Source organism: Centruroides vittatus, unplaced genomic scaffold (assembly GCF_030686945.1).
Source record: "Centruroides vittatus isolate TY-2023 unplaced genomic scaffold, ASM3068694v2 contig_377, whole genome shotgun sequence".
Classification (NCBI taxonomy): domain Eukaryota; kingdom Metazoa; phylum Arthropoda; class Arachnida; order Scorpiones; family Buthidae; genus Centruroides; species Centruroides vittatus.
The window spans coordinates 2706776-2734577 of record NW_027122198.1 but is presented as its reverse complement, the minus strand read 5'-3'; the positions used below and the strand labels follow the sequence as shown (position 1 = coordinate 2734577).

At 34.1% G+C, this 27802-nt stretch overlaps 1 protein-coding gene across 3 annotated transcripts in view; it reads right to left on the bottom strand.

Annotated features, from left to right (window-relative positions):
• LOC136975645 (transmembrane protein 8B-like) overlaps positions 1-27802 on the bottom strand; it is a 73857-nt gene that overhangs the window by 4033 nt on the left and 42022 nt on the right. For all 3 annotated transcript variants that reach the window (XM_067270733.1, XM_067270734.1, XM_067270735.1), the window contains 5 exons: positions 23816-24081; positions 14511-14642; positions 13248-13453; positions 9452-9612; positions 1241-1419 (listed from right to left, as the gene is read on the bottom strand). In XM_067270733.1, coding sequence (XP_067126834.1) covers positions 1241-1419; positions 9452-9612; positions 13248-13453; positions 14511-14642; positions 23816-24081 — 944 coding nt within the window. The remainder of the gene's footprint in view (positions 1-1240; positions 1420-9451; positions 9613-13247; positions 13454-14510; positions 14643-23815; positions 24082-27802) is intronic.

Sequence of the window (27802 nt, the reverse complement as noted above, 5' to 3'; positions counted from 1 at the left end):
AAAAAAATCTTACGCGGACGCCCACGGCCGCCGCCTACGTCGTATTAATTGAACTTTTACCCACGGCCACTGGAAGTACGGAAGATCCGCGCGTGGTCATCCTATCGGATTTTGGAGGATGAGATTTCGATAGATAAGCGCATCTTTTGGTCCCTACAATACGTTTTCGCTATTATTGCCCGTGCGGGCGCGCATCGGTCGATCAAAAGTGACACTTGATTATTGACAGTAGCGTTTTCTAGGTTTTTTGTATCCCTAACTCTTCGGACTCGACCTTCGAATTTCGCCAGTAAACACGTATAAACGTGCACCAAAAACGTTTAAAATCGAACGTCGATTACACTGTCTGCCGTCGGTTATGGTTACGGTGTTGGCGACAGTTAAATTTTCGTGTTATAATAGTAAATTCGTCCGTTCCCCTCTTTAGCATTTTCCATTTCGAAGATCCTTAGATTCCTGCCCGTAGATATTTACTCCTTTATGTGCAAAAACGGAATAGCGGAAGGGAAAGAAGAAAACGCGTAACTCCAGAGTGTGTAGTAGGAAATAAAATGGTGTTTACCATTGTTTAATTGCTGATAACTTATGTATGTGTCGTAATTATAAACTACTAATAAAACAAATTATAATAGACTGTGATGAAAATATAAATGTTTTAAATACGGGAGGTCCTCGTTTTCGCGACGTAACCGACGTATTTACGCATTAGTGGCTAAAGTGCTTTTATATTTGGAAGACAGAAGAAAACCGCGATATATTCTAACCGGCGAAATAACCAGAGGTTAGCGTATCTTTGTAAATTTAATATATTTGAAGATGACTTTATTATTCCTAAAATCTCGCCGTACACTTTCGCTTAGTTCGAGTTCAAATCCGGACGGTGTCCCCCGTTTCGCCAAAAGTCGTATTGGTAAAAGTAGGGAACAAAGAACCGTCTGGGCATTCGGTGTGGAGCGATTCCCAGTAGTTCCCAGTCCCGAACGGTTCCAATCGGGAACTTTATGTACTCTGCCCCGAAGATCGTCTAAAAGTTAGAGGAGGAATGGTGTACGTAGTAATTTTTCTTGTAGCTTTTTACACCTCGAGATATAATAAACGACTTGGTTTAATTCGATTTTTTCCGAGTTTGTTTTAAGACGGTATCGCCCCCGAATTAACGTATATATTTAGTTAGATAATTTTTTTTATCATATTTAAAAAAGTAAGACTTAGTAAATAGATTAGAATTTAAAGAACTTACGGTCGAAAAGAACATGGTGACGGTGTATACCACGGCTTCGGTATAATATCTTCGTTTGATGGCCAGAATTACGGCAGGCACGAAAAAGAGATTACTCAGTGTCAAAAGCAGTGTCTTGAGTAACAGCAGAGAAGGCATGGAAGCGTTTCTGTCGTCGGTACAGCCCCATCCTTGCCATCCTGTTTAAACCGTGAGGGGAAAAAAGATGTTTAATAAAAGTTCTTTTCGTTTTTATTCCTATTAATAAAAATGAATAAATAAATATTTCGAATCTCTAATTGAAGTATTTAACAAATTTTATTGAATTATTACTAATAAAATTAAATTTACATAAAGAAAGGTTAAAAATACTTTAACTATTTGAATTGTATTATAGACCTATTTATTGATTAAAAAAAAGTTTGTTCCGTCAATTTGAATAGTTATAATAAAAAATATATTTCGTTATATAATTATATAATTGCTGTTATATTGTGTACGTAAATTTGTTTTGGTACAATTTTCAAAAGTAAACATAATAGTAAATTGCCAAGGTACTCCAATTGCATAATTTGGTTTGATGAGGTCAGAAAAAATGCAAGAAAATCTCGGTTCAGCTGATAAAGTTTCACTTTGACACAAATTTTAAAATATTCTTTAGTATTTTATTTTGAAATAAATATATGGAACCAATTTACCACGTACACTGAGGATAGGGGTATACATTTTTGTCTAGTTTTGATTTAACATTCTCTTCTTAAACACAGTTCTGTTCTTGTTATCCTGACCCTCTGTTAACCAAAGTTTATAACGGAACATCGTAAAGAGTATGCTTGTGCCGTGTGGCAATGAAGGAATCGGCCTACTCCTCTAGAGGACTCGGGTTCAAATCCAAGTAAGCGACAAGCCAAGAATCGCTTAGTCCTTATTTGCTGTTGAGGATTAACATACACGAATATCAACAGTTGGTTTCTAAATAGTTCTATAATAGATATTATACAGGGTGGGTCAGGAGAACAGGGAAATAAGTTAGAAGATAACAGTATAGGTCATAACACTTTGTTTGAACGTGGATTTTATTCTCAGTAGTTTCAGAAATACAGCTGTTTGAAAATTATTCCCGTGCGACAATAATAATGAATGCTACGTGTATAATGTTGGCAATAAATACTCAAGAATTGAACCCCGACCTTCAACACACTTTACAATCGAGTCGATTGAACTTTACATCACTTTGGCTTACATCCACATCGTTATCGCACGTTCGATATCTTCTTCTGGAGATGCTATGACGAGATTCAATTTTGTCGGCGAATCTATGGTCAGTATCAAGTTATTCAAAGAAATGACACGTCATCTTTGTATACAAGTTACAAAGTGTATTGAGATTCAAAGTTCAATTTTTGATCATTTGTTGCGAACGTTATATACATAGCATTCGTCATTGTTATTATTGTATGTGAGCAACTTTCAAACAGCTTCGTCTTCAAAACTACTGAGGATAATAGTGTTTTTTGCTTACATTTGTCTCCCCACTTATTTTCCTCTCCCGACTCACCTCGGTATAGAGGGGAGGAATTACTGAAAATTTATCAGCATTTAAGATACAAGTTTAAGTAGGAGTGTCTAATAATATTGTGGCTGTACGCCATATTTTTGTACATATGAATTTTAGATTTAATTAGTTTTAATAATTTTCTCTCCTTCTTAACCCTTCTTTCTAATTTCCTTTGTCCATTGTTCTGGCTTCTGGGAACGCGGGCTTCCCACTCCCCACCCACCAGGGGGTCGTGTGGAACAAAGAGTTCGAGTGGAGGACGAGTAAAATCTGGGTCATCGAAGAGTCACTTTTTCTCCGGCCGGACACGAGGAAGCACGGACGAGAACAGCGAGCTCGTGAGAGGGAATTCCACGAGGGCCGAATAGAGAGCCGTGAGGTGAGGATCCGGACCGTAGAGTCAAAGACACTGACAAGAAATTATCCTAAAAGATATTTTTACAACGTTGACGAACCCAGAGATACGCAGAATAAACCACCAGCCGGCATCGGAGTTCAGCGAGAACAAGGGTACCCCACTATCCTATCAATTCTTCTCACTTCCTACTTTTATACTTTTCTATCCTTTTAGGTTTAAGTTAGTTAAGAATCGCGCGGGTTTTATTAGTATTGTCGGACAAGTAGCTGCTAAGAAGGTAAGCTACTTGGGTTATTGTTACAATCGGACAACAAGAGAAATTGGACTGAGGGAATCCAAAAAGAACTTATTTGTATATATTATTAATCGCGAAATTAAATTCGTTTTAATTGAATTCACGTGTCTGTGTATTCCTATCGCGCTTCCCACTTTACATTGGCGTCCGCGACAGGATTCTCTCCTCGTTGATCCAATTCTCTGTATAGCTGTACTGATTATCAGCCATCGTTGTAAGTTATATGGAGGACAAAGGTACTCCCAGTATGAGTTTGGTGGCAGAAAGCCACAGTGAGAACCCCCCACTCGTGGTTACTGGATTCTTAGGGATGATCCCCACTTTCTCAAATTCGCCTAACGACACGGTAAATATAAATCAACTATTTAGAACCATTGATAATGTGGCTAAGTTAGCCCAATGGGGGGACGAGGTTAAGGTGGCTGCGTTGCAAGCTAAACTAAAGGGTGAACCATTAAACACTTTCTTTTGTTTATTGGAGCAATCGCCTGCACCAACGTTTAAGGAAATTGAGCAAGATCTAATTAAATGTTTCCAGAAGCACGAAGGGAAAGGAAGGGGCTTACTCGATCAATTACTAAATTTGAGGCAAGGAGGAAAGGAATTAGTCAGTGAGTATATCATTAGGACTAAAACCATAATGTCTAGGGCTATCCGGAGTAACCCAAATATCGTGACATTCAAAGATGAGATTATCAAGGAGAGGTTCATCAGGGGATTAGACATAAGTATCCGAAGTCACGTATGTCGCAGGGAACCTGCTACCTTAGAGAAAGCTTTCGAATGCGCTGAAAGGGAGGAAGAGCTAGAAAAGGAATGTAGTAATCCTAGAGACCTCAAAACGGTCTGTTATAACTCCCAAAGCGAAGTGGGTGCTGAATGTACTAGTCCTGAAGTAAACCCTGACAAGACTCCAAAAGATGAGGATCGGTTAGCCAATTTAGAAAAAGGGTTGAAAACCCTGTTCGAAATAGTTTCCAAGATGGCCGAAAACTCGACCCAGACTACTAAGTCGCCTAATATTAACAGCAGACTTTGTTTCGTTTGCAATAGCCCAAATCACTTGGCTAGGAAATGCCCCAAAAGAAATAGTCAGGATTTAAACTAGTCCGGGAACCTGATCAGGGTCAGTGTCGTGTTCCCATCCTCATCTTTAAACTGACCGAATTTTCATCGTTCGGAGAGGGGACTCCCATTAATATGTGGCAGGGTAGTGGGGGTAGAGATTAAATTCTTAATTGACTCTGGTGCGGAAAGGTCTTTAGTTGATATAGCGCTGACTCAAAACGCGAAATTGGCTAAGTCCTTCCAGGTTGCAAGAAGGGGTGAGATCACCCATATCAGAGGTATCAACGGCACAATCTCCACATGTAAGGAAGTCCTAAAGGGATCGATAAGCTACAAGGATGAGATAATACCCGCTTCCCTTTGTTGTATGGAATTCCCGGATAGGCTAGAATACCAAGGGATCTTGGGGATGGATGTCATCAACTCAATCCCGTCATTGATAATTGATGGATGTACATTCATCAGTCGTGAAGCTAGAGTATTGAACCATAGTCCTCGCCCATCGATCATGTATTTCGATTGCTTAAGTAGTACTCTGGTTGGCACCGCCATAACTCCAGGAACTACAAAAACGAATGACGAAAATCAGGTGACTCGCGTCCTCGATAAGTATCCCGGTTTGTTTTCGGAGGGGGTCGAAGATTTGAAAGGCACCGATCTTTTTATGCACAGCCCTGAAATAGACACTAACCGGGTAATCAATACCCGTCAATACCGTATTCCGAATTGCTACCTTGCCGAGTTAAAAAAATTGACTGATGCATATCTTAAGGCAGGCATCATAGAGGAAAGCCATTCGGAATGGAATTCCCCCATCCATATTGTGAAGAAAACCTCGGGTGAAATCAGGATGACTTTGGACTTACGTAGGATTAATGACATAACGAAACCACAGGTGTTCCCGCTAAGTAGGGTGGACGAAATACTCACGACCTTCCATGGTAGCAAATACTTTTCCGTAATAGACCTCAAATCCGGTTACTTCCAGATCCCGCTTGACCCCAAGGTTAGGCATATATTTGCATTCACTACCCCTTGGTCCAAATATCAATTAACGCGTATCCCACAAGGGGGGAAGAACAGCGGTCGGTTCTTTCAATATTGTATGTCACGTCTCCTCGCCCCCTTCATCGGAAACAAATGTTATGTATTTCAGGATGATATCATCCTTTTTTCCCCTTCTCTGGAGGAGCATTTAAAACTTCTTGATCAAGTGATAGGGATCTTACATAAGGCAAATCTGAAGCTCCACCCTACCAAAAGCAAATTTTGTGTTAGAGAAATTAAATATTTAGGTCACATCATTAGTAGTGATGGTATATACCCTGACCCAGGCAACGTCGAAGCAATTAAGGAATGTAAAACCCCGCGTAATGTCAAAGAGGTTCGCAGTTTCCTCGGAATGGTCGGTTTTTTCCGCAATTTCATCCCCAATTTTTCCGAGATGGCGCTGCCCATGACTGAACTAACAAAAAAAGGGAAACATTTTGTTTGGGACAGTAATTGTCAGTCCAAGTTTATGAGGTTCAAGGAAGTTTTATCAAACCCCCCCCTTTTGGCACACCCAGATTTCTCTTCTCCGTTTGTGCTATATACCGATGCCTCTGATAGTTGGCTAGGTGCCGTTTTGGGACAGCAACGGGATGAAGGCGTGGTCCCACTCGGATATTATAGCAGGAAGTTTAGGGGACCGGAATTGAGGTATTCAACGATCGAGAAGGAGTGCCTTGCGATTATTCTCTCTCTCCGGCACTTCAAATCGATAGTTCTAGGTCACGAAGTTTCGGTATATTCGGATCATAAGCCCTTATCTTACTTGAGGAGTATGAATAATCACAACGACAGATTAATGAGATGGGCCTTAGAATTGACGAATTACGATGTTACGATAGCTCATGTTAGGGGTAAACACAATCCGGTGGCCGACCTTTTGTCACGCCCGATATGTTGCGGAGAGAGACCTAACTTGGTCAACCAGTGTTTAGATGTGCATAGTCCCAGTTTCCACCATAGAGTAGTGGAATCACAAATGAAAGACGATTTTTAAAAAAAAATGAAACTAGGTCTTGCGAAGGCTCAAAGGAACATGCACCAGGGTCTTGCCGGAAAGGGTGTCCAGCCAGAATTCCAGTTGGAAGGAGGTGTGTTAGTCCACATTAAACCAGGAAGATATGGACTATATAACTGGAAGCGGATATGTGTAGGTCAGAAAATGGGTGAAGAGGTTGTTAGAGCGTTCCATGAGTCTGGCCTTGGGGGGCACTTGGGCATAGAGAAGACTTGTAATACCGTTGACAGGCATTACTACATACGGGGTCTACAATCGGTAGTCCGATCGGTAGTGAGGGTGTGTAGGACATGTCAGAGGTTTAATTTACACAAGGGAAAGGAGCCGTTCCAAGAAACAGAGTTAGCTGGCTTCCCTTTTCAGAAGGTAGCTATAGATATAGTCGGCCCACTCATGGTTACTCCCAGCGGAAATCGGTACATTCTATCTATCATTGACGTTTTCACCAGGTATTCTGAAGCAATTCCTATTAAGGACCAGACTGCAAAGAACGTAGCAGACGCCATATTCCAGCATGTGATATGCCGTTACGGTTGCCCCGAAATTATTATCTCAGACCGGGGGGCTAATTTCACTTCTTCCACGTTTCAGGAATTATGTGGCGTACTCCGTATCAAACATAAAATCACTACTGCTTACCGTCCGTGTGCGAACTCGGTTTGTGAGCGATTTAATAAGTCTATATGTAGTATTATAGCTCGGATCTCCAGAGGAAGTAATGGGAAGTGGGATGAGCATCTTGCTCAGGCAGTGTTTGCTTATAATAACGCCACTCATGCATCCACCGGCGAATCCCCTGCCTTCCTTCTCTTCGGTTTTGACCCCAGGTTACCTCAGGTCTTTCCGACGGGCGTGCCGGCCCACCATAATTTGCATGATTATCGGAGGGAGCTGTTAGAAAAATTGAACACTGTTCGTAACTTGGCTTATTCACGGAGCAGGCAAAACAACTTAAAGAATAGGGAGCGGTGCAATATAAAAAGGAAAGGGCGTGGCTTTAGTGTTGGTGAGAGAGTGTGGCTGTTACGCAAGCACCAGGGTAGGAAGTTCGGAAAATTTTCCCCTAAGTATTCGGGTCCTTTCCGTATTACGAGAATTTTAGGTCCAGTAACCGCAGAGTTGGGTGGTAGTGATGGAAAGAAAAATTGTATTGTGCATTTCGATCGTTTGAAACCATATTATTCATATGCTGTATATAAGGGTCGAAACCATTACCGACCCAACAACAATGATTCCCCGGATATGTCTGATGATGATGGAGGTGATGAGATTGCACTACAGTACAGGAGACAGCCGATGATACCTATCAGGCGGCAAGAAGACGATGCATCACCAGAAAATCCCCTTGAATCGGATGACGAGCATCAAGCTGTTCCCGCAAGCGAGGGTCGATACCACCTTCGGAAAAGGAGAGTAGATTACTACAAACTCCATCATGGACTTTGAGCCTTTCCGATGGGGCGTATGTGGCTGTACGCCATATTTTTGTACATATGAATTTTAGATTTAATTAGTTTTAATAATTTTCTCTCCTTCTTAACCCTTCTTTCTAATTTCCTTTGTCCATTGTTCTGGCTTCTGGGAACGCGGGCTTCCCACTCCCCACCCACCAGGGGGTCGTGTGGAACAAAGAGTTCGAGTGGAGGACGAGTAAAATCTGGGTCATCGAAGAGTCACTTTTTCTCCGGCCGGACACGAGGAAGCACGGACGAGAACAGCGAGCTCGTGAGAGGGAATTCCACGAGGGCCGAATAGAGAGCCGTGAGGTGAGGATCCGGACCGTAGAGTCAAAGACACTGACAAGAAATTATCCTAAAAGATATTTTTACAACGTTGACGAACCCAGAGATACGCAGAATAAACCACCAGCCGGCATCGGAGTTCAGCGAGAACAAGGGTACCCCACTATCCTATCAATTCTTCTCACTTCCTACTTTTATACTTTTCTATCCTTTTAGGTTTAAGTTAGTTAAGAATCGCGCGGGTTTTATTAGTATTGTCGGACAAGTAGCTGCTAAGAAGGTAAGCTACTTGGGTTATTGTTACAATCGGACAACAAGAGAAATTGGACTGAGGGAATCCAAAAAGAACTTATTTGTATATATTATTAATCGCGAAATTAAATTCGTTTTAATTGAATTCACGTGTCTGTGTATTCCTATCGCGCTTCACACTTTACAATATCAATAAAAATGTGGATTGATGTACACAAAACGAGAGAAAAATAAAGGCGAGGCATACATATGCGTGTTTGATAGTTTCCAAAAAATAGTGACGGCAAATTAACGTGATAAGCACGTAAAGAATTTTCCATAAATTTTAAAAGATATTTTAATATGTTTAGATGAAGAGAAAGCCATTGGGAAACTCGTAATTACAATTTAAAACTGACAGATAACACATAGTGATACATAAGCCGCAGCCCGTTGCACAAAAATTCCAAATTACAAGCTACAAGACTTATAATACTTGTAACTTGTAGCAAGTAATTACAACTTTTACTGATTATAAATAACTTTACGCAATCAAAATTACTTAGGACTAGTAGCTTGTAACTTGTTACAAAACTGTTTATTCAATTCATTTTGCTTGTAATTTGTAAAGCTTGTAACAAGTACAAGCAGTTTATGCAACAAAATCTTGGTTTCAAATGACTTTAAAAAATAATCCATGCGTTATTTGTAGGAAATTAAAGTATTATCATAATCAAATCATAGTAATTTGGTCAAAATGCAGACAGTTAAGTTGCTAGCTTGTGCTGATTTTAATAATTATATTACATTAAATTTAATTTAAAAATTAATTAGCCAAAAATTATAAAATGAAATACTTTGGCATTTAACAATTTGAAAGGAAGAGAATATAATACCATTTATATTTATTACCTGAAAGACAATGACAAGAACTGAAATAAAACTGACGAAAATGATTTTCTTGACAATAGCCATGTTCTCCACAAGGTGTTCCTTCAAAAACGCAAGGCTGAAGATGTATACGTAAATCTACCATAACTCTTTCTACTTCGCACGGTTCCGAAACTGTTGCACTAAACACGAAAAATACAAGGGAATCGATAAATATATATTTTTACTTACAATATACAATTTTTTTCAACCAATAATAGTTTTTTTAAACCTCATGGAAAAAATAATATAAAATAATAAGCCAAAAACTTTTGAAGCCAAGAAAGTTCAAGATCCAAAGTCTCATAATTTTTTAAATTATGTCGAATATACTGTATTAATTTTCTTATCGAACTTATATAGCTTTTGAGATGGAGCAAACACAATTTTTTTTTTTATCTTTGATCTTTAGTAGTTAAGTTATAAACTTATAGAACAATATCGGTTATATATACAATTAATCTGAACAGATTTCATTCTTAAGTCTGAACAACATTATATTATGTATAATCAAGTGTGGTTTGCTATTTCATAATTTGAAACAGATCTCTATACTCATCTATTAAGTTCAATGACATTAGAATAGCCACTACTGGGCTTCATTGTAAACTTAAATTAGACAATAAAAAGGTTTTAGATATTCTATATAATATATAGCTAATATAACTAAAATATCATTAAAAATTTTCTGTTTTCAGAGATCAAAAACTTATTCAAAAACTTTATACTAAGAATAAGGAAGTTGAATATATATAATGTTTGATGTGTGTTTGACATACATAAAAGACAAATTTATCACTGTAATAATTTATTAGCACCTTTCAAGTTAGAATATTTGAACAAAAAATAAAATATTCAGTTTGTAATTTGATTCAATGATAGAATATTTTTGTCTTTATTAACTGTTTAAGCTATTACACAATTCATTTCTACTATTAATATATATATATTAAAAGTAGAAATGGATTAATGAATAATCCATTTAATAATAATAATTCCAGAAATGAATAATCCTATTAAAAAGGATTATTGTGTTCTGACCCAAAATATTTGTATGGTTGTAATTTTGATTTAATACAATATATTAATTAAAAATACATACAGAAGTGTATAAGTGTGCCTTTGTGTATGTCTGTGTTTTCTGTATTTAGATATCAATATTGTAGAAAAGTTTAAAATTCCGCACTTCACTTTGCCATCTGTGAAGTTCCATGGCACAGTGGTTAACATCTCCGCCTATGAATTGGAAGGCCCCCAGTTCGAACCTGTTCAATGAGAAAATTAGATTTTTTTTGTGTGTATGTTCTCAAAGATTCGAGAACACATGTCAATTCACTATCATTTACATATTTTGACTATGCCCTCACACTATAAAACCATGAGCTCTCAGATTAAGGGGTAGTTGTTGTCTTGTACTGCAGGCGGCAGTGTTTGTATGCTCTATGGGTGAATAAACATCCCTTTGTGTTTACCAGACTTGTTATTGTGGGTCACCATTCATCTACGTGACAATATTAACTCAACCATTCAAAGATATAAAGAAACCAAACTATACTTTATTCATTGAAAAATATTTTGGTTGTAGTCTGCACCATCTTCAAATCATCAGACAAATACAATAATAAGAATGAAAAATTTAAATTTTAATTTTAAGTTTATGTAAATGAAACATAAATTTGTAAAAGATGCCACGAGAACAAGTTTAAGTTTAAATGTCCACACAAGCTTGGGCGGCTGTAAATATGCACATATATAATGTACTTCGAAAACAAATGCCAATCCAATTATAACTCAAACATCTGTATGTGCTCAAATTAAAAATATGGTCGAATAATTTGTGCATTCAGATAAGTTAAAGACCACCTTGTACATAAAAATTCAAATGCTCAAAGTATTTGGACTTTTATGACAAGAAAATTCAGATTTAAGTGCCAAGATCACAAATTTACCAAACTTGCAATATCTTGGTACTTAATAAAACCAATGAGCTCTTATCTTCACAAAATGATCATCAAGTTGGTCATTCTGGGACTGTCCATTTTCAAACTCATCAAAAACAAAAGGCAATAAATAAAAATTTTAATAGAGTGGTAACTAAAAGAAGTATTATATAAAATTCTCTTAAATTAGTGATGTGGATAAGGTTTACTATATAGGAAGCACTATTTAATTAATCTGTGAAATCCAAGCCAAAAGAATATGAAACCAACCTCAGGAAAGGTGGGATTAAATTGCCTTTGCACCAGAAGCTCTGTGTAAGAATATAAAATATACACTGACATGATGCTTTCATGACAATGGAGAGAAAGGAATTCCATTAAAGAACCGTCATGAAGTTAATCATTGATATTGTTTGTCAGAATAAAAAATTACATTATTTCAAAAAGAATTCCTTTTCTTAAATAACAACCTAAATCAGAAACATTAATCAATAATAAAAGTCAACTCAATTATTAATTCAAATATTTACTTTAAAAACAAAAATTTGCTTAATGAATCATCCAACACCTAATGCTGAGAACTGTTTTATTTAACAGACATTAACGCTTTCAACCCAATATGATGAGCCATCTTCAGATGCAATGGAAATTCGAACGTGTTTAACATAACATTTAAATGACAGAACATTCAAACACTAAGCATTATGTGAGATCTGGAAATCCCCGTGAACGTAAAGTTTTACTAAATTATATCCGAATTAATAATTACCCCTTTATATCCGGATATAATCCGAATATAATACGACTTATAATAAAATTATTCCCTATATCAAATCGAAAATTTTCCTATTATAAACATCCTGCCTAAAAACTGTCCTGGATATAAACATCCTGCCTAAAAACGGTCCTGGACGAGAAAATATGCGTACCCGCCGTATAACTGTCAACTATCCATTGTTCTTACACTGAGTACAGATCATCTTGCAACTTAAGTTTATAGTTAGCGCCCGAATTCGCCGTATTGTTTCCAATCCCGGGAACACCTATGGCCTAAGCACATGCACGTGACCAACTTTCCCAGCAAAAAGCTATATAAGATGCTTCCTTCCCCCCCTCGGGGGAGTCAATCATCGATTTAGATCGAGTCGCAATCTTGTCCATTTTTGTCCTTTGTGCCTAAGGGAATATTTTACGTTGTGCTTCAAGAGTTACCGATCCTTCCCTTCAAAAGAAACACCGATCCTTGTGACCGACAGAATATTGGAAATACTGATTGTCTAAGAGGTATGGAACCCACTTATGTGAACTCTCTCTCTCCCTTCGTGTGATAGGGATATATAGCTTTATATATGTCACCCCTTTAATGTCAGATTTTGTAACGTATATTTTGTTTTTCCATTAAATCGTTGTTATCCTGTTAAATGGTGTCTTGTTTGCTCAAATATTCGCTTATCGCCTTACCACGACTCCACCTTCCCTCCTACACTCGACCGGATGAAAAAGTGGTCCCGTCCTTACGGGATCTCTACCAACAAATAAGCCATCTCTGACTCGTGGGCAAGTCCCTCCGACTTGTTAGCCAAAATCAGACAGAGGTCTGACCTCGTCGTCCCTCCTCGGTACCCACAATTAGGTGTTGGATGATTCATTAAGTATTTTAAAGAGCTGAGTTTGATATTTGGTTAACAAAAATTTGTTAATAAATGGAATATTTAAATTTGCAAGACAAAATAACTATTCAATTTAAAGCGTTCTGGTTGTTTTAATAATAAAATCGGAACAATCAATACATTCTTCAAACAACTACAATTACATCAAAAGAAAATACGTTTACTTACCCAGTGTGATTGTAACACGATGCAGAGAACGAAATAAACCACATTCCAGGTTGCGGAAAAGGGAAATACTTGAGAACGGTGGAACTTTCATTGGACGCGACAGTCATCCCGTAATCCGGACGACACCGAATAATGCCGTCACGATAAACAGGAGGACTACCTTGATGAATACACATGTTTACTTTTACAACTTGTGATGTTAAATTCTACAAAATATATTGGATTTGTTACATGATTTGTTAACATTATTTTGTTTAAAACTTTCAAATATAATTAATAAATTAATGTTTAAATCTAATTACAAATCAATATATCAAAATTACAAAATTTCTAAAAAATTAATGATAAACCAAAATGGAAAATTAATTTGTATTACTTACACTTGTTAAAAATAAAAAGCCAATAAATAGTCACTATTAATTTTTGATACACTGTTTCCATTTAATACTAAAATCAATATCTGTTTTAAATTAAAAAATCTGTATATTAAAAGAAAATCAGAAAGTTTCTTTTTTTTTATTTATTTATTGGTATTTGATTCCAAAACTAAATTTTTCTATTGTAAATGGAAAAATTTTTAGCTTCAATAACAAAAACTTCTAAATTTAATAATTTTCTGAAATAATTTTTAATATTTTTAAACTGAAAATACTTAAAGAAAATTTTTCTGATTGTAATGTAAATTAACCATCTTTGAAAAAAGTTATTTTGTGTCAGATAATTTATTCTTAAAAATTTTCAAAATGCAATGTCTCAATATAACGATAGAAAAAATAAATTTTGATTTTTGTTATAACATTTTGGATACACAATTACAAATTGTTTGAAGTAAAAGGATTACTGAAACCAAGACAAATCAAATAATTTATATTCAAATACATTGAAAACAGTTATTTTTTGTTATAACTTAGATTTATTATTTCCTGCCAAAGTAATCAGATATTTCAAGAATTTTTAGAAAACTAATTATCTGATTCAAAATTACAAGATTGATAGCAATAGTAAACAACAAATATTGAATAATTATCAAATTTTCTGATGGCTGAACTTGTATAACTTCTTCGCTTATCAAAGTTTTTATAGTTATAATTATTTTGTTTGAACAAATTAGTTATTTATTTATTAGTGTTGTCAATCTATTCTGAGATCTAATTCTTGTTTTGTTTAACATTAGCTTTTTCAATTTAAGTAAATATAGCAATACCAGATGACAATTTATTAAAGTTTGGATATTTCATTGATTAAGCATTTTAAATTCATTACCATGATAAGACCATCCAGATGAATTTTAGTTTGTAATGTACCGCCGATGTCAATAAAAGGAAGCAATTCAAATTTTATCAATATTGGAAAAATATCCGTTATACTTAGCCAAGAAGAAAACCAATCGTGGCCCTAAAAACCAAAACAACACCCATTAAAATTTAAAATTTTTTATTAATTTATATTATCTGCAAATATCATTATCCATAATAACAATAAATAATTATTAAAGATAATAAGTAAAAATAAATATAATTACATCTATAAGTAACAAAATAGAAACTTGTCTTCTAAAAATACAATCTATCTTACAATCATATACTCTAGTTTCTAAATTGTTTGTGTAAAGTTCTCCATTTTCTTTTCTATTAGCAATTCCTTATCAACTTTTATGATTCTAAGAAAATTCATATAATTATATTATTTTTGAATTAAGTACATAATTTGGTTAATTTTGGTTATTTCAGACATACTTGAATAAATGCTCAGAGTTTAAAATTTTACTACTCAGACACCTTATACTTCTGAGAAATTATTAATTTAATAATGCAAACGTTTTCCACCTGTTCCACAGGTCATCTTCAAGCAATTTTTACTTTTGGAATGTTATCTCGTGCAGGATCGAATGTATATGCGCACGATATTTCAAAATTTTAAAAAAACCGTTGGAACATTCCATGTAAAATATAAAATATAACATAATAAAAACATTAATAAAATTAATTAAATAAACGTATTGATCTGGGATGTATGTTGACATAATATATATCTATATTCTATACGGGATGAGGATACGTTGTAAGCTCGATTAAATGGGGTGTTTGTCAATCATGTATTTCCACGCAGTTGGCAAATTCGTTGCGTCTTTATAATTCAAACATCTACCTGTTGTCCCTGATCTGTATATTTCAAATTTTTCCATGGTTACATCAAGTACGCTCACCATCGTTAGCATTAACCATGGAAAAATTTGAAATATACAGATCAGGGACAACAGGTAGATGTTTGAATTATAAAGACGCAACAAATTTGCCAACTGCGTGGAAATACATGATTGACAAACACCCCATTTAATCGAGCTTACAATGTATCCTCATCCCGTATAGAATATAGATATATATTATGTCAACATACATCCCAGATCAATACTTTTATTTAATTAATTTTATTAATGTTTTTATTATTGTTTATATTTTATATTTTACATGGAATGTTCCAACGGATTTTTAAAATTTTGAAATATCGTGCGCATATACATTCGATCCTGCACGAGATAACATTCCAAAAGTAAAAATTGCTTGAAGATGACCTGTGGAACAGGTGGAAAATGTTCGCATTATTAAATTAATAATTTCTCAGAAGTATAAGGTGTCTGAGTAGTAATATTTCAGATATATATTTGTCTAATTCTAATGCATCTATTTAATACATTAGAATTAGACTGTCTTTAATTTCTCCAACATATGGTTTTGAAGCTTTTTCATCCATTCTATAAAAGTGGATATTTTGACAGTTTTTTTTTAAATAAAAAATATGAATAATATATTTATACATCATTTGTCACAGAAAACTAAAAATCTGAACTTTTTTATGAACATGTAAGCAATCTCCAAAATCTCTCAAATTCTGATTTATCAGAGAACAAATCACATTAACCTGATTTCTGTACTTTCCAAACAGTACATTTGTATCATGTCTTTTATAGAAACTAATAACTTGTGAAGATGGATCAGAAGATCCAAAAATACTATGGCAAGTTTGGAAAATGGGTTAATATGATTTGTCTGCTTACAATCCCTCATTTCTATTGTTTCTTCTTTTCTATTCTCATATCTGGAATATAACAATCACTTTATGTTGAAAATATGGAAAATATTTAGAATATAATGTAGTTGAGAGAGATATTAAAATACATTTATCTTCATTTACACACCACTAATATTTATGTCTCCCTATTAAATTCAAGATGGCCATACTTCATATTTTCAAGATAAAAACCAACAAAAACATATTTAAAAACTTTTCTATTAGGTTTGAGTTCCAGTGAAAGTTGAAACATTTCTGAAAATGAGAAGCTTCAAATATGACATCTTCCTAAAGTCCACTGAGCTCTAGAGCCACCGTTGACCTTATCATAAATGCAAATGCTAATTTTAATTTCATTTTCTACCTCTTTTATTGCAATATATGATGCATAAACTTATATTCTTTTTTTTATCAGTGTTTTTAAAAATCTACAGCTTTTAAACATGTGTCACAGATGCATTCTTGGACAGATTATTGTACTAATTTTTTATTTTGGCTTGTATTTATACATCTTGCCAAGTTTCTCGATGCAGAGCCAACCATTCCTCATAGTTTGGGCTGTTGTATATCTTCATTTTAGATGTAAAAGTTTTGTCTGACAGATTTTTTAGATGTATAAAAAAGTCTAAGTTTTTGACTTTTCATATCTTGTACTTTGTTTTAAATTGCAATGCAGATATGACAGCATTGTATAGCAATACAAAATGTCAGGGTTGAATCACAAAGGTAATTGAGTAGAGTCCCTCAATGAATGAAAGAATGAAACAAGTTATCTGTCAAGTCAGTTAAGAAATTTTAGTTTTATATAAAAAAATGATCTCTTGAAATTTCCAAATATATCTGAAAAACAATAAATACAATCTACAAGAATGAACAAATACATAAAGGTTTATAAAAACAAAAAACAAGATTGAAAATGTGTGTATTTTTGTACTTTGTTTTCCCTTTTATCTTTATAAAATAAAAATTATAAAGACTGAATATTTATATTATGTTGCTGTTTTTATCAAAACTTTCCTCAGATGTTCTCTTTTCTTATGATTAAATTATGGTAACTGTAGTATAATGCAATCCTCATCCAATAAGTTGCTTTATCTGACCAATCCAATGTAAGAGAATTCTTTCTTTGTTTCTTTTTTTCATCTTTCCTTTTGTATCAATCCTCCACATGCTTTAAGTTTTCTCATTACAAATGAAAATAGCTGAGGTAACACTGCCTTTTATAGACAAATGATTACAATTATTCAGTTCTAAAATGGAGATATCAATGTGATACTCTGTCTAAGATATACTTAGAATATGTCTGTGATAGATAATTCAAATGTCTCTATTCTTTTCTTGTCAGCTTTTGCTTCATATTTAAGTTTATATTCTTTGCTTATCATTATCAATCATGACATACTCACTGTATATATTAGAAAAATTATCTTTGATTCTAGCCTTTACATCGAATGAATTTCAAAGCATCTTATTTATTTTCCATAGAGATTATCGTTAATCATATAAGATAGAAACTCTGTTTATTTATACTAATTTAGACTATAGCTTCTTTGTAAATCTCATTGATATACTTATTTTTGTTTCTTCTACAGAATTTGTTAAATTCTTCCTTACATGTTTTATATTTCCTGTTTTTCATCTTTCTTAATTATAGCAGATTTAATCTCTCTTTTTTTTTTTTCCAGTAACAGTACCATCACATCTTTTAGCAACTCAATGATTATTATGTTGGGTTAAGTGAGATATACTCGGTTAACACCGGTGGCTGTGTACTATGCCCGGACCAAAGTCAAGGCATAGTAACCAAAACAGAAATTTAAAGAAGTGTATCAGTGTGTGTGTCTGTATTCAGGAATTTTCTCACAATATGACAGGTATTCAATATAGTGGCCTTCTGTAGTGTGATGTATGTGTTTCTATTCAATTGTAATGTGCCCAGGCTTTTGTGTAGTGTGTATGGTATGACACCTGTAGAGGAGAGAACAACAGGTACAATAACACCCTATCCATCCTCCACAGATGCCTTATTTCCTGGACGAGTTCTGTGTACTTGCTAATTTTTTCAGTGCATGCGTTTTGTATATTGTGAGTGTTTGGAATGGATATGTCTATAATGTATGTGATTTTATTGTGTTTGTCAATGAGTGTGATGTCTGGTCTGTTGTGGTAAATTGTTTTATCTGTGATTATGGCTCTGTCGTAGTACATTTTGTGCGTGTTGTTTTCCAATGCTGTCTGTGGAATGTATTTGTAATATGGTTTGTGGATGTCTACTAATTTGTGTTTCTTTGCAAGCTCTTGGTGTATTATATTTGCTACTTGATTATGTCTGTGTAAATAATCTGTCTGTGCCAAGAGCTTGCAACCAGAGGTGATGTGTTGTATAGTTTCTGGCATGATGTGACATTTTCTGCATGTGTCATTTGTGAGTGTTGTATCTTTGAGTATGTGTTTTCTGTGGTTTTTAGTATTTATGACCTGATCCTGTATGGCAATCATGAATCCTTCCGTCTCCCCAAAGAGGCATCCCCGAGCTAACCAGCTGTTTGACGCAGTTTTGTCAACAAAATCCTGGGCCAGATCATAAGGATGCCTGCCATAGAGTGCCTTTCAAGCCCACGATTGCTTTATTATTATTTTGTTGGGTTAAGTTAGATATACTCGGTTAACACCGGTGGCTAAGTACTATGCCGGACCAAAGTCAAGGCATAGTAACCAAAACAGAAATTAAAGAAGTGTGTCAGTGTGTGTGTCTGTATTCAGGAATTTTCTCACAATATGACATGTATTCAATATAGTGGCCTTCTGTAGAGTGATGTATGTGTTTCTATTCAATTCTAATGTGCCCAGGCTTTTGTGTAGTGTGTGTGGTATGACACCTGTAGAGGAGAGAACTACAGGTACAATAAGCACCCCATCCATCCTCCACAGATGCCTTATTTCCTGGGCGAGTTCTGTGTACTTGCTAATTTTTTCAGTGCATGCATTTTGTATATTGTGAGTGTTTGGAATGGATATGTCTATAATGTATGTGATTTTATTGTGTTTGTCAATGAGTGTAATGTCTGGTCTGTTGTGGTAAATTGTTTTATCTGTGATTATGGCTCTGTCGTAGTACATTTTGTGCGTGTTGTTTTCCAATACTGTCTGTGGAATGTACACAGACATTATTATTATTATTATTATTATGTTGGGTTAAGTTAGATATACTCGGTTAACACCGGTGGCTAAGTACTATGCCGGACCAAAGTCAAGGCATAGTAACCAAAACAGAAATTAAAGAAGTGTATCAGTGTGTGTGTCTGTATTCAGGAATTTTCTCATTATTATTATTATTATGTTGGGTTAAGTGAGATAAGTGAGATTATTATTATTATTATTTTAATCCTCTCTTTATATATATAGATATTAGGAGACAATTTTCTTTAAGGTAAGGGCATACTTGGACGGGCAAATGGTGTAGGTATGAGTGAAATACTAGGAGGTTTAGACAGCAGGAAACTTGAGTTAGTGACCTCATCAGTTTAAGGTGGATAGATGGAAATGTTACTTCTGTAAGTATGCAAGCTGAATTTCTTCCTATGCAACCTATCCTCACCATCCACCCACCCATCTGTCTAGTGTATGCACATCCATAATTTAAAATGCAAATGAATTTTTTTCACCATCCTCTCCATGTATGCCAGCCAGTGTGCATTTACCTTTACAGTTTAGTTTTTAATTCAAAAGTTACAAGCAAAAGAAAATCTGTTTGTTACTTTTGCACTATTCAGTATATATGAATACTTTTATAAGTCTTATCAGAAAGGGCCCCACAATAGTCTAGGAATACGTATATGTGTGTACAGGGCCAGTTTTGGACTGTTAGCTGCCTGTTTGCTATAGATATTTAGCCACCCCCATCAATGCCGATCACAAGTAAATTCATAACCTAACAACCCATGAGACTCTACCAGTATGTTTTATAACAGTTTCATATAGTTGACAGAGGTAAAAAATTCCATGAAAATAGTTAATATATATTTATTTTAATTTTATTTAAATCAAAACACTCCATAGATAACAGGTGCCCCCTGTTCAAAGTTATATTTTAACACCCATAATAAAACAGAATTTGCAAGTTAAAATGAAATTAATTTAAAGAAATATTTCTTATTTAGTATATAAATACAATATATATGTGTATATAAAAATTAATTTTAATAACATCTCTTAATTTATATTTCCTTTTGGTTAATTGTAACAATTAAAACAATAGTGTAAGTATCACCTTAAAATTAACAGTATGAAAATGAAGGCTCATTCACAAGTTATGCAATTGTAACCTTAAACTTAATCATAAAATGTTAACATAAATAAAGCTTGGTTATTTATGTCCATAAAATGCACAGCTATATCATTAGTTGTCAAACAAACATCAATCTATCAATTATTAAAACTAAAATATATGTGTAGTGATCAGAAAAAACTTTACAAGGCCAGCAACACAAATATTTTTAAAAATACAAAAAGAAATCATAAAAATTAATCTATTTCTGTGGACAGATGTAAAACATAATGTTACCAATAGGTATCCTCTAGGATTCCTCTTCACAAAGCAGTTTTCTAATAAGACAACTTGTGGTTCTAGTGACAAATTTAAGAGTCACAATGTCCTGTTTCACTGATACAAGTATTTATCATTATACTATATTTGTTGTTACAAAATGCATTTCAGCTCTAAATGGCCCTCTTTAGTTGTAACAAATAAAACAAATAAAAACCACAACTTACACAAAATCTCCATGAGAACATAATTATTAATGTTGCAATGAATAGTATATTTGACCTCAGGCTGAATACCGAATATTCGGCAAGGAGCATGGCCGAATAGCCAAATATTCAGCCAAACTATTCAGCTTGGTTAACACTCATACAAAAATTGGCACACAAACCGCATTATGGCAAGGATCGTCCACCCTGTTTTCTATTGGTCCACTGCACCACACTTTGCCAATCGCGTTAATTCTTGACAGTTGTAGTGGAAAGACATGAGTGTCATGGCAGTATGTGAAAAGCGATGATATCAAATGTGGATAACAATGAAATGACTTACACGTGTAAATAGCAGAAAAAGAACAGAGAAGGACTGTGAAGTGAAAATGTGAAAATAAACATGAAATTGAGTTGATAACATAATCGAACAAGTTGAGGCAGCATTGGCATGAAATTTGTTGCCGTCAATGCCAAATAATTGATCTCATACACTTCGGAAAGCTAAATGCTTGTAATGACTATAAGTCACTTAGCATGCATGGGTGAAAGCCTGGGGCCGTTCAGGATACCAAGCTGTCTCGAATCTGTGAAATCATAACTGTGACTTATACAGACATCCTATCTGTCTCTTTTCTCTGTTATCACCAGGTTATAAGTTACATAATTGTAAAATGGAAAATCTTTTCTTAGCATGTCTAAACTTTACAAAAGGAACATCACCCTCAAATTTTTCAGTTTCTAGCACCAGTAGTTTTGGCTCTGTGTTAATTCTCCTATTAGGACTTGTTCTTTTATATATGAGTATATAGATGACTAAACTACATAATAAGTAGGTAGTTTTCATTTGATTTGTTACCTTTTTTGATCTCTTAAAAAAATAACTTAGTTATATTACTTTTCCTTTGATCTTTTAGATAAATAAGCAAAAAATTTTACTTTCTCAAACTTGAAATTTATGTTCAGCATTAATAAAAGTTACCAAAACGATTAATTTACTGTGTTTTTGTTATTTCTTACTCTTGTTTTAGGTATTTGGTATTCAGCCGAATAGTGATTAAATATTCGATATTTAGCCAAATAGTGAAAAATAGGCTGAATAGGCTAAATACTGAATAGTAACCAAATATTCATTGCATAACTAATAATTATGTTATTTGTCTTCAGTGGACAAAGTATAATAGAATATAATATAATAGTATAATAGAGCTACTGACAGTATAATAGAGCTACCGACAAACAATAATAAAGTATTATTGTTTGTTGGCAGCTATACTTCATCAACAAAATCACTTAAACTGTTCAGGCATTTATTGTAACATATAAACTTTTTCATCCTATGCAGCCACCCAGCAATGGCAACTTTCCCTTCTTCATCAGTACTGAAATAATGATTATATCTGTAGTCCTTTACATAAGGAAAAATGAGAAAAAAAAAAACTCAGTCTGAGCTATATGAGAGATAATGGCAAATCTTCCATTAAAACATCTTGAGCATACATGAGAACAAAAACAATATACAAAAAAAGGCTTTAATTCACTCAATGGAACACAGGTTATTTTTCAGGGTGCCAGCTGATCTCTCTCCCTGAAATGGGTCTACAATAAGAGGTAAACTACAATTTATACAGAAACTTTGATTATATCTAGGCAATATGATCTTTATCTGAATCAATTACTTTATTCAAAGAATACAAATAATTTAGAACTAGATACTTAAGACTAAATATTACTAGATTATGAATATAATTAAGAGAAAAAAAATGAAGTATAAGGACAGTAGATAGAAAAGGGGTACCCAAAAAGATCTGTGATGATGTTTCTGTTGTGGTGGGTTGAGGGGACAAAACACTTTCCTGAGTCAATGGATAGACTTTCTCTTCTCCAAAATTCCTCCTATATTTGGCTATAAGAGTTGATAATATCTTCTTGTACTCTCACGATCAATGTTCCTCTCCTCTTCTCATAGCCTTTGTCTTCTCCCTGCAATGCTAAAATGTACTGGGAAGCTCTGTTTCCACGTCCGTCCTGGTCAGATCCCTCACCCAGAATGTGCACATGCTATCCTTATTGCCCTCAAGGTAATAAGGATGGGTAATCAATTTTAGAACAATGGAACAGAATGTGACCCTGAGTCATATTCCGTTCCATTGTTCTAAAGGGATTACCCATCACCACACCAAGAAAGGAGGGTTTGAACAAGAAAATTCTAGAAGGAAAAGACAATAGCAGAGAGATAGGGGAGAAGGAAATATACAAAATTTAAAGAAAAATAGAAAATATATAAAAATTATGGCATGCAGCAACAATCTGCAATAAATTAATACTGTAGTCTGAAGTGCTATAAGTAATTAGACATTGTCACAGGAAGATAATGCCTTGGATAAGGAATTCAGCATGCTTTCTATTAATGGTCTCCAACTAGCTACCATATCATAATATGAAGCAATTTCCACAAAAAAATTAAATAACTGCTTCTTTGTGAAACCATTTTTCTAACTTTATCACCATTTGAAAATGCACATGTGTCCCAAAGTAACATATCATTGTAACCGTTTATTGTTGCCAATGTAGATCATTACTATCTATTTACATTGGTATTACACTTAATGGTGCATTTGTTTTTATCCATGGACCTCGTAAAACTTACTTTTTGATCACCCCACATATTTCTAATAAAATATCTAAATTACAAAATATCTCTGATATTTTGAAATATTTATTAATTTATAAAAAGAATTTAATACCTGAATGAGAAATGAATCCAAAAAGTCTTGAGCATGTTTTATCCTAGTAAGCGGAATAATAGGAAGACAACCGTCGGCCAATTCCCATTCCGACATCAATATCTGCATATCGATTTCTTCCCCTTTTGGGAAATGCCGCCTGCTTTTCTGTCCTTGAGTTAAATTCAGCAATGACAATAGAGATTTTGTTGTTGCTGAAAGCTGTTCATCACTCGTAGGTAACTGATTAATTTTATTTTTGTTATGATACCATAATAATGAACATGCTGAAATAAACAATTTATTTATTTCAAATATATTATAAAAATGCATTATAACGTAATAAATGTTTTTTTTTTAAATTAAAGTAAATTGCAAATATCTTAAAATATTAAGAAATGATAATTTCATACTTGAAAAAATCTAGAGACATGTTGCTTAACTTTCCCAGCAACTTTTAAAACTGTGTGTGGGGCACCATACATTATGATATTTTATTATTAAAATCTTTTCATATTTTTAATTATTATAAAATGGCAAAAACCTTAATTTTAAGGATAAGGATGAATTTTTTATAAAATTCATCCTTATCCTTTTATAAAAAATTTTTATAAAAAATTGCAAATGCTAATAATGAATAAGATCATTAAGTCCAACCCTACTCAAGATATGACACAAGACCCTCTCCACTCATCAATCTTTAACCATGAAATTAAATAGCATCGGTCCCCCTAATACATAAACCTTCCTGCAAAATTTCAGAAAATTTCAAATAAAAGCATGGGAGTTATTAAGCTTCAAAAAGGGTGAACAAAATTGTGCCCCCTCCACACACACACACACACACACCCATCCATACATACCAAAAATCTCCAAAATTTTTTTGTATTTTGTGACATTTTAAGGTCCTGAGTCGACAAAAAATCTTGGGGTATGATTTTTTGACTGATTGCCATACTTTCCCTCTTTTATATATAACAGAGCTGGGAAAGTAAAATGCAAGCAAGTTAAGGCAACCAACTGGGAAGATATGATTTATTATTTTTTTCTATATTTTCTAATTTTTACTGTAGAGCGACATTTTTGTCCATTGGGCATCATATTATCATCTTATGTAAAGAATAAAAATACTTGTGAGGTTTTGTGATATTAATGCATTGTGATCAGGTCCAAGTAGTTCACCTACATGAATCTCTATGTAATATGGTGACACACCTTGTTAAATCCATGGCTTAAAATTTGGGAAAGAATCTATTGCTATATCTTTCAGCTAATTTAAATGTTATAAAGCCTAAACAATGAACTATACTGTCCTGGATCAAGCTTAATATCTTCAGTATTGATATAAATATCCATTATGAAGTTCTTGACATAGTCTCCAATTAACCACAAATAAACTGTACACACAACAATGAATGAGGTTAATTTGAGTTTGGCTAGTACTCAAGTTTTGACCAATTTACCACAGTTTTGCTAATCATCTAAACCTGGTAACTAAAGGATACACTAGATGTTTGTCTGTACAAGCAATAGTTCAAATAAAATAAGAATTATAAAAAAATAAATCAATATAATCTAAATTGATCAAGTAAGATGCCAATCTAGACTGTTACATTTAAAAATCAAATTTCTGGTTAAAGTCAGAGCTACTTCTAGTTTGAAATATGTGTAGTGCTACACTACTATGTGTTATGTATCGCTTTTCTATAAGTTTCTGTTATTCTAGCATGTAAGCAGTTCTGTTAATTTTGTATCGGGTCTGACTTTTTGTATTGTGGGGAAATACTCAATCTTTAGAGTATTCCCCGTGCAGGAACAAAACAAAAAAAAACTTCAAAAAAATAAATCACACACTCTATGACTCCAATGCAAGGAACTTAAAGTTTATTTTAGTCCTTCCAATCACTACTCTGTCCCTTCGCTATAACAGACACTAAAACAAAAGAAACAATACACACAAAAAAACAATCTCGTGACTCTATTGTCTACACGTCCTCTCTCTCTTTCTTTCTTCCGAAAAAAATCCTTCTTCTTCCGTTGAGCATGCACGATCTCCCTCTCTCTTTCTTTTTTTCTTCCGAAAACGCGGCCCATCCTTTCTTTACCCTGCGGCCCACCCAAGGATCACGCAATAGAACACGTGATCTTTGGACCACATATCTCCCCTTCTTCCATTAACTTTTACAACAGGAAGCTTTTACGCTATGAGGGCCTGTCCCTCCTTTACACCGTGAAACCCCCAAGGGGTTGGTTACGAACCAGTTAGGCAACAGAACGGTCTGAAGACCACAGTATATTAATTTGCATTGCATTCCGTTCGTTTTCTGGTATTACCATTTTCTCTGCTGCACCGATCTGAACTTGCTGATTGGTTCAAGGAGTGATTACGTACTAAAGCAACATTCCCAGATAGCAGGAAGTATAAATTCAAATACTTCACGTGTTCCAGTGAAACAAAGGAAGTACATTTTCTACCAACGATAAGTAATCCGATTCCATCTCGAAGAAGACAAGATATACGAATATAGAACATGTTGATTATGTCCGAGAATTGCTTAAGGACTTGAGTAAGAATATTATTTTATAGTCATAGACTTTATAGCATCATGGGAGATCAAGTTTTGATCCATGTGTTGAATGGGGCACTAATATATATGAAATTAACTAAGAAGAAACGTGAGAAAACGTTTATGTTTCATCTTGTATGTAATTGTAATTGTTGATATGCAAATTTGCCCTATTATTTAGATTGGAATCTCTCTCTTTGTTATGGAATCGTACTGATTGTTTGTGATAGGGCCTACTGTATATACTAAAGATACCACCTGTAGTATAGCATTGCATGTAAATGTTAATAAACCTGGCTTTGTTTTTTTTGTCTGAAAATTGTGAAGTCCTCATCACATTACCCTTTCACACAGACTGAGCATATCCTGGTATGCCTGAGATACTACAGATGAAAAAAGCTATCATCATCTGAAATAGTTAGACCACTTTTTATTCTGTGTCTATACTAATCAGTGCTCTGATAACCTCTACAAAACTTGGAACTAAATATGGCAAACATATAAGGTTTTAAAAGAGTTATTGGACTCCTACAATTTCTCTTCTCTCTACAACACAGAAACATCTAGTTTTGATTAATCTACAATTATTAGATTACTTATTTTTCTAAATTTATATATAATATTGTAAGATTTTAACTTCATTCACATTTATGTGTTAATTACCTGACAGAAGAATGTAAATGTAAACTACATTCGTTTTACTAATTTAATTTTTTTGTCATATGCTCACAATCATCAATGCTATTTTTATTTGAAATATTATACAATCTTATATCGATTTAATATTATTGAATATTATACTGTAATCAAAAATTTGCACAACAAAATAGGTAATAGTACAGAAATCATATTGTTGTTTACAGAGCATGTCATAATGTTAAATCATAATGTTTTTAGGACAATGTTCAATGTTAAAGATGATGGTTACAGCCTGTGTTCCAAATGACTACCTTCATCCTGGATACATTGTACTCTTAAGGTTAGCAGCCACTTTACATAGACACTGGCACATTTTAAATGTGCCAGTGTCAAACAAAAACAAAGCTGTAATAAATAATTGCTGTAACAAAGCTAACTTTAAGCTCATCAACAATTACTGCTCAACAATGAGTATATGCTGGATCTGAGAAAAAAACATACTCTGTACAATACCAACAGTTATCTACTACAATTCACTCAGACTTGTGTTTCTTGAAGTCAACACGAGTCACAAACTACAAGTATTACCACCAGTTGAGAAAAATATCTGATGGTTATGTTGTATACAATGATATGGACATTTGAAAATTGAATTGTGTGACCTTTTGATCACATTGTATAATTTAAAATTGGGAAATTAAGTAATCACTCAAACTATTAAATAAATATCATTGTTTATTCTAAGAATGGAGAGTTGGTGGAAAAATATACGTCTCCCAACTCAATATTTTTTAAAATCCAC